Below are 8,842 nucleotides of genomic sequence, written 5' to 3'. Positions count from 1 at the left end.
AAGGGCTTTTTCTGCTTTCATTGTAAGATGAAATCAACTTCAATTACAGCTTCTAGCAATGCTTTCATATGGCTCATTAATCTTCTGCAGCTTCCACAAGCAGCTGGTATTTATTGCTCCTATCATACTACATGCACTAAATGCAGTGTGGGGCTGGGAGAGGGAGGGAAGGGCCCAGAACAAATCACCTCCTTGGTTCAGAAGCAACACTCATCCTGAGTTACCAGCATGAGAAACTGCCCCAATGCCCTCGCTTACTCATTTGTATGCTAGATGCTGCAGGACAGGTTTCTTACAAATCCACGTACAGGAGAGGGGAAGCACAGTTGTGCTGCCCCTTGCTCTGCTCTTGGTGGCAGCAGGAGGTTAGTATGGGCAACTCCACCTTCAGTTTGTTAAGCTTATGCCATGGGATGGGGCTTTGCAGAGGTGAGGACAAGCATCTCCACCCTGCTGTAAGTGCCTAACAAACACACTAACCAGGTGCAGGTATCTCTCTCAGGGTTTCAAAAAAAACCTCCCACAACAGCAGCTAAGTTTCTGAAAACTGAGATGGCCTCATACCTCTTAATCAAAACAGGTTCATCTCCATCACCTTAGCTTCCAGGGACTGTGGAGAAAAATGCAGAAAAGTATGAACATAAAAACTTTTTTCATCTGTCTTTAAAGTTGCCAGCTCACCAGTGAAGCTAGGCACTGTCCTACAGTGAACTTTCTGGCATAAGGTGTAACTCTCTGGATACCCACACTGCAGAAAGCAACACTGCTGTTGTGAGTCATGCACAAAGGTACAGGATGGAGATTCACACAGAGACCATCTTTTTGCTAACAACAAAAGACTCGAATCAACAGACAACACCAATAAACATGCAGAGCATGTCAGAGACCTGAAGAAGACAAGTAATACAACGGAAGAGAGAAAGTTCAAAACTTGACTTCTCTTGTCCTACATCTGAAGGTGTCACTTTAACAGAACTTAAATGTGGCTTCTCCTGTTCATGCTCTAATGACTTCATGGTCCTTTGGGGCGGAGAGGGGAGAGAAAAGGGGTGTATCCATCCGTTGGTTCAGGGCTGAGTTGGTTCAGTATCAGAGGCACTAAACAGTCTCATCTCTTTTGGCATCAGTTTCCTTTCAAAATAATCTTTTAGCTGTCCTGTTCCACTTTGTTTTCCCTCCTTTGAGGTCCAAGTTCAAATGCTGGAAACCGGGAAGTCTCCGGTACTGAAATATCTGAGAGGAAATGAATAGCTCCAGCCATGCCTAAAATGTAACGAGAAAGAGATCTTTATGCATCTTTGACATTAAAATAGCACAGCTGACACCAAAGGCAACAGCACCTGTTTGAACACTTCCTCACCAGACCTTTTTTTCAACAGGTGAACTTAGGGCCAGTTCATCTGAAAGGTGAAAGGCAAGTTCATCTGTTTTTGCCCAGGAAACCAAGTTTCACTTGAAAAGATCAAAGGCAAGAACAAAGACCTCTCTGCTGCCATGTTTTCAGCTGCACAACCTCAATGCTACCTCCATTAAGACAAAGTAAATCCCAGTTTGGACTGTCCCTCAGAATTTGAGCAGCTCTTGCTCGTCATTTCAATGGTTAAAAAACAAAGGCAAAACTTTGTTGTACTTGTGATGTAGATCCATTTGTTTGCTATTCATACAGAGCTCATCCAGAGCCTGGAGCACTAACACCAGCATCACCTAATAAAACTGTTAGGGTGACAGACAACAGAGACACCCTACAGTGGGAGAGCATTCAAATACAAGCTCAGTTTTATGAGCAAGCTGAAAGCACATACAAACAAAGGAACCTTCCTGAAATGCAGCATCTGATGCAAATGAAACGATTGAGACATGCAACTTCCTCTGAAAGTTTGCACATACATGCTGAATTGGACAACTTCAAGCACGATTAAGAATTTTTGTCTCAAATTTGAGAATTATGGAGTCTAAAAAAAATCACTGACGTTAAAAAATTAAAATAAAAGCTGTATGTTAGCATTAAAGCACAAATCATCCTATTGTTGGCATTACTTCAGCTTCTCAACAAAATTCAAAGCTCTTATACAACAGACTTTTTCCCTCTACAAGTGCATGCACGGGAGCTCTCAGGAATAAGAATACTTATACGTTTCTCCATTAAACATTAAGACAATAGGTATGTATTTAGAAGGGATGCATACAACTACTGCTCTCTTGTGTTCACACCTTGGGACTGGTTTGTTCATAAAATAATCCTATTCGGTCTGCTGTAATTTCACGTATTTGTGATAGGTGGCAGACTAGACTCATTGTTCATGAAATAGCAGCACTAACTTTAAATCCTACTTGGGTCTATGATTCCTTACTACTGTGTTTCTAAAACATAAGGATGAGATAGAGAATAGAAAATAAATTACAAATTAAAAAGAAAAGAAAGCTCTAGGAAAGTATGTAGGAACATCTTTGAACTTACAGAAAAGCCCCTAAGAACTCTGCATTTCTTTTCTGTTGAAATGATTTGGGTTCATATTAAAACTAGCTTTTCCTTGCATTAGTACTGCAGCAGAGAAGGTCTAGTTCTGACAAGCCAGCAACTACTTTAAGACCCCCTACCCACAGCTGCTCCTCTGCCCAGTCCCTCTGCAACACCTGTGACAAAACTGTTGCCCGGACTTCTGCTTGCTTTAAGTCAAGAGGCATCAGCACAGAGGAATTTTATTCAAGAATGACAGTGGCACTGGCTTTACATTGGAAACTGCTGAAATGCAATCAAAAGTGAAAGTCATGATAGTGAATTATTTTCTTTTGTCTTTTTCTCCCCCTCCCCCCACCACCCACCTTCTTTTAGGCAGAAGTGGTGGTGGGCGTGGGTCTATTTTTAATAGTAGAGGAACCCACCAAAGATTTCCCAACTCCTAAGCATGTGCCAAAACTGCAAGGTTGCCCTTCTTCCCTGTATAACACAACACCATTTGCAAGACCGTCACTTTACCTTCAAAGAGAGAATAAGGTCGGTCAGGAATACGACATCCATGTGCACCATACTCCAAACACCATTCAGCAAACTGGGGAAAACATTGTTAAGACTGTTAAATGCAAGCTTGCATGTCTGCATATCTTTAACAGGTACTAAATGTAAAGTAGTGTAAGCAGAGGCACACACAGAAATCACTGTCCGAGATCAATTTGTCCCCCTTTAACTGTGACAAGGCTAGAATTAGGTTTTAGGATATGTATTTCCACAGCACAAGTTTCAGTTTCCTAACAACGTAATTAGGTGGGCTGTTCTTAACTTCTGTTTTCTGTAAATCAACCCTGCTGCACGCCAATGAAAAATGCTGCGAGAACAGATAATATTCCATTTCAAGGGGAAAATTTTTCTAATACTCTAATATCAGTTTCTTATCTGTCTTGGTGCTTAATTTATCCACATGCTCAGGACTCAGTTGTTAATTGCATTTTGGTTTTCTTTCACTCTGTGCACCAATTTAGAGTATTAAATCTCCAGCGGCCATTACTTAGTTTTATTTATTTGCTCTCCCCAATCCTTATGAAAAATCATTATAAATACAGTTAGACAATTATGGTCATCAATATTTTGTTGCAGAAGATGGAATACCATTAAAAAGTTAACAGTGTCTTTCTTGTGGAGGGCCACAAGTTCCCCTGGCACGTCTGTGCTTGGAAGCAAACCATTGCTTATTCAAAATACAGTGCGAAGATTCCTGCAAAGCAAAGAACTGAGAGGTCTCTCCCCACTCCTCCTGGAATTTGGGCAACCTGCTAGCAAGCAGCTCATCCTACTAACTGCCATGGCTCTAGAGTTCCAGTGATACGGGGTATGAGTATGCCCCCAGAGCCATCAATCTGTTCAACGGGAGCATAAAGGGTGGCACCTCCTCCCTTCTTCCCCCCACTCTCTTCTGTTTAAATGTTTACTGGCGGATGGATTTTTTGTCTCTTGGAAGGGGTGTGTGCAGGCATGTGAATGTCTTGAGGAAACACAGCAAAAAACCCACAAACACAAACATCGCGGTCTACACTGTTATTGAGAACTGATGAAACATTTTTGGGCCCCCCACAGGTATAAATCTTCAAAACAAGATTTAATTCTCCATGTAATCTTGTCTTATATGTGAGGACAGAGCATGTTTACGACATGTTTCTAAATTACAATCAATTCTTGCAACATCCATGTCTTACTGCATACTAGCCTTTATTATTACTGCCAGCCTGGGAACTGCAGCAGAAATTAAAAATATGCACCCCAGGCTACTGAAGCACAACCATCGTTTACAAGTTCATAGCTTCAGCACAACTCACAGATCCAGTAAGCTACACAAATACGTTTGTTAAACCAAGGGGAAAAAAAAAGAAATATCCTTTAGCAGGAGGACATCTGCCATTATTTGTGTGCCGGTTTTGACTGGGAGAGAGTTAATTTTCTTCATAGAAGCCAGCATGAGACTATGTTTTTGATTTGTGCTGGAAACAGCATTGATAACACAGGGATGTTTTTGTTATTGCTGAGCAGTGCTTACACAGAGTCAAGGCCTTTTCCGCTCCTCACACAACCCCACCAGCGAGTAGGCTGGGGGTGCCTGAGAAGTTGGGAGGGGACACAGCTGGGACAGCTGACCCCAACTGACCAAAGGGATATTCCATACCATATGACATCACGCTCAGCATATAAAGCTGGGGGAAGAAGGAAGGGGGAGAGTGATTGGAATTACGGTGTTTGTCTTCCCAAGTAACCATCACAAGTGATGGAGCCCTACTTTCCTGGAGATGGCTGAACACCTGCCTGCCCATGGGGAGTAGTGAATGAATGTTTTGCCTTGCTTGCGTGTGTGGCTTTTGCTTTCACTATTAAGCTGTCTTTTTCTCAGCCCGTGAGTGTTCTTACTTTTACTCTTCCAGTTTTCTCCTCCATCCCACCATGGGGGGAGTGAGAGAAGAATAAGGAAGGTGTCTCCTCCATAAATTGGCTCTCTGAGAAGAAAAGGTAAAAAGTGTAATTATTAATAGTTTTCAATAGATGGCTCCCAAAGTACGGAGATGAAGCTGCCGTTGCCACTCTGCCCTGCCCGCTGCCCATTGCTGCTGAGTACAAATACTATACTGGACTAAGGACCAATGATTTTATCATACCATAAGCTGTGTTAGACAGTACAGCAAGCGATAACCTTAATCCAATGCCCAGAGGTAATACACCCCACATAAACACTGACAAACAGTATACACAGCAAGATTTTACATAATACAACTCCTAGAACAACTCTGGGCAAACAAATAAAACAATATTGTGACCAGCAACAATTAAACTAATATAATGAATGCTTATAACAATTTGTTTTAACACACTCTGGTCAAACGTGTTCTCTCAACCCTTCGTGCCTCATGCTGGGCACCAAGAAGGACTGTCATGGTTTAACCTCAACCAGCAACTAAGCACCACACAGCTGATCGCTCACTCCCCCCAACAGTGGGATGGGGGAGAAAACTAGAAGAGTAAAAGTGAGAAAACTTGTGGGCTGAGATAAAGACAGTTTAATAGAGAAAGCAAAAGCTGCACATGCAAAGCAAAACAAGGAATGCATTCACCATTTCTCATCGGCAGGCAGGTGTTCAGCCATCTCCAGGAAAGCAGGGCTGCATCACTTGTGACAGTTACTTGGGAAGACAAACACCATCATTCCAAACAGGCTTTATAAGCTGAGCATGACATCATATGGTGTGGAATATCCTTTTGGTCAGTTGGGGTCAGCTGTCCTGGCTGTGTCCTCTCCCAACTTCCCAGGCACCTCCAGCCTACTTGCTGGTGGGGTAGGATGAGGAGCAGAAAAGGCCTTGACTCTGTATAAGCACTACTCAGCAGTAACACCACCACCTCTGTATTATGAACACTGTTTCCAGCACAAATCCAAAACATAGCCTCATACTGGCTTCTGTGAAGAAAATTAATTCTATCCCAGTCAAAACCAGCACAATTTGTCACATAGACTGGGCACGCTTGCCATCAGCAGTGTTTTAAACACAACTCTGAACAGCATGGGGCTTGGATGCTCTCTGTTGCCTGAAGCCCAGGATGCCACAGCCCCTCTTTCCTCTCACAGGCAGGACAACTAGGAGCAACTCAGCCTCAGCCTGCAGAAAAGCTGTGAAGCCGGAAGTAAGAAGCACAAACCAGGAGTCTCTGTGAGCCATGGCCTTTCAAGCTCTTCTGGTTCATTTGTGAAACAGTTTCATGGCTCCCAAGACGTCACCAGGGATTCCTGGCTAGACTTCTTCCTCTGGGCCTCATATTTTCAGTGTGAGCAAACCCCTCTGGGAGGGGAGCCATCTCGTTCTCTCAGTTGCATGCCTGCCGGTACCAACATAACTGCACACTTGCTTCCCTGCATGCTCTGGCTCAAAAAGAAAAGATTTCAAGAATGCCAAAGACAAGCAAATTCCTCTGTTTCAAGATCTCCCCTGCAAAAGCCTAAAGGGCCTGGCTGAATGCTGGAGATGCTTAAAATGCAGCAGGGCTGCAAATACACTGCCAGACGCAACTATGCTGGGCACCTCCACTCCAACAGTCTTTGGCCACTGTGCTACATCTTCCTTCTAAAAAGGATTTCAGGTACGTAACTGAGCCTCTTCCTTCTTTGGCTTTGAAATAGATACACTTGCTTTCCTCTAGCTTGGTATGGAAGAACGACAGGGCTCTCTTGGGCCCAAAATGCAGTAGGAGTTGCAAACACTGCACAGAGCCACAGATGTAGTAGCATGGAGGATGACAGGGAGAGCCCGACAGCTGTGCCGACAGCAATGCCTGCTTGATGCTGTGGCTCACACATCAGCAGTGGGTGAGTCCACATGTAATGAAGTCACACATTTGCTGTGGGAATGCTAGGAGTTTATTACATTCTCTAGGATGCAAGTATGCCTACAGGTGTCCTCATGGCATGATGCTTTGGCAAATGTGAGACAAGCAGCAACTTTTTAAAGCTCTGCTGGCAGAGGACAGCCTGACAGTGGAGATGAATACAATACCTTTACATATTGCCAGTGCTCATCTGAAAGCACCTGAGAAGCAACTCATCAAATTCCCCATAGCAATACTTTTAAAAAGGCCTCAGCTAAACAGCTATGTATGCAATATGAAACCTAGTATCGGTGAATTAAACTGAAAAAAGAACCCAACAAAACAAACAAAAAAACCCAAACAAAACAAAAGTCTTATGAGATGAGGAAACAGAGGCAGAGAAAGCCTTCTCCTTTGGTAACTGCTAGCATAGTCAGAGCAGATAGCAGAGCCTGGAGAGTTCCAGTGGAAAAATTCTGAATGTATGGAAAAAAAAAAACCCTAAGCAAGCAATTTAATAACTGCAATTCAGAGCTCTAAAAGCCCCAAAGAGACATTAGTCTGAAAACAAATAATTACAAAAGACTACAAACAGTATCGCTTGAGGAGCTGAGGATGACAGTGGATGTCTCAATGGAATAATTAGCACCACATAACATTAGTCTGTTATTGTTCAGGCAGGCTGATTTTCAGACTCTATTTTCTTCTGAATACATGTTTAGTTCCTCTCACCTTACAGAACACTTGTGTGTTTCACTCTGTGTATTAAGATGATGCGTGTCCCATGTACCCAGCTGAAGCCGTCCAGTCAAAGTGTGAGTAAAGGGGAAGAAGTGACAGGCCACTGTTGTCCCACCCAACTGCACAGCCAGCAAGCTCCAGCTCTAGCACACAACAGCCTACTCTGATCACAGTTTACTCTTGCATGGGCATTATGACATGAAAGGGAACAGTAATTGTGTTGGGATGCTGCAGAGCTCACCTTGCAAGCTCGGTAGAGGTACTTTTTGTCCTGAGTTAGGTTGTAGAGCGACAGGAAGGAGTAGCCATTGCCAGCAGTACCATGGCAGATCCCATATCCTTTTCTCAATAAACCTCTCTGCCAGATGACATCACTACAGTCCATAGCATCTTTCAAGTATTTATCCTCTTTAAAAGTCTGTGGAATAAAAGCAGAGAATAAACACACATAAATTGAAGTACTAATGAAAACAAAAGGCAGCTGGACTTGAGAGATGTTTCACTGTTGGTATGCGGTTTTTCCATATGAAATTTATTTTGAATTTTAATAATCCATTCATCATAGACTTGCCTTTCTTTTCTTGCTAGGTTGTTTCTTATTTCTCTGCATGGAAAAAAGAAAGCGCTTTTACAGTTTTTGTTTCTGAAATCAGGACCCCAAAGGAAAAAAACCTCAAGTCCCAGGCCCTTGGCTCTACAACCTGTAGTCTATTAGAAGGGTACATGGTCCTTTTTTGCTTCTCTCTTTCATTCCCAAATTTGAAATACAGAAATGTCATTCTTGCCTCCAAGAAATGTAACACAGAATACTGGCCATCACATCTGGTCCTAAGGGTCTAGGTCCTGGTCCTTCTAAGTAATTCTCGCTGGTTACTCACAGTCTGCTTTCAATTCCATGTTGAAAATGCAAGAAAATGTCTCTTTGCATAGCAGAGGGCTCTTTTCTCTGTCACAAGTAGGAACACTCCACTACCTTGATGAATATTTCTATTGGAAATACTCAGAAGCACTAGCCAGTTTGGGCAGAGGACCAATTTTGCAGTTTATTGCAATAGAAGTGCATTTTGGACAAAGAGAGCAGAAAACAAAGTAGTTTAGCTGAAGACCACCAGGCATCCATCTTTGCGGGACTACTTTTTTGCTCCCCTCTGCCTAAGTCACTCTAGAGTGAAAAAAGAGAAAGAAAAAGAAAAAGAAAAAAAGAATAGTAACTGATGCACTACTGTAGACTTAGTCCTTTAGGGAAGACATCCCCTGCAAGGATGC

At 42.8% G+C, this 8,842-nt stretch overlaps 1 protein-coding gene across 1 annotated transcript; it reads right to left on the bottom strand.

Annotated features, from left to right (window-relative positions):
* Positions 1-824: 824 nt before the first annotated feature.
* LOC104623340 (lanC-like protein 2) lies at positions 825-7,988 on the bottom strand. Its single transcript, XM_010290397.1, has 3 exons — positions 7,818-7,988; positions 2,978-3,050; positions 825-1,263 (listed from the first exon to the last, which is right to left on the bottom strand). The coding sequence occupies exons 1-3, from the start codon at positions 7,959-7,961 to the stop codon at positions 1,148-1,150; spliced, it is 333 nt and encodes a 110-aa protein (XP_010288699.1). The 5' UTR covers positions 7,962-7,988; the 3' UTR covers positions 825-1,147.
* Positions 7,989-8,842: the final 854 nt, after the last annotated feature.

The sequence above is a fragment of the Phaethon lepturus genome, unplaced genomic scaffold (assembly GCF_000687285.1).
Source record: "Phaethon lepturus isolate BGI_N335 unplaced genomic scaffold, ASM68728v1 scaffold14577, whole genome shotgun sequence".
Taxonomy (NCBI): Eukaryota; Metazoa; Chordata; class Aves; order Phaethontiformes; family Phaethontidae; genus Phaethon; species Phaethon lepturus.
The sequence above is the reverse complement of the archived record's forward strand: the minus strand, read 5'-3'. Positions and strand labels throughout refer to the sequence as shown.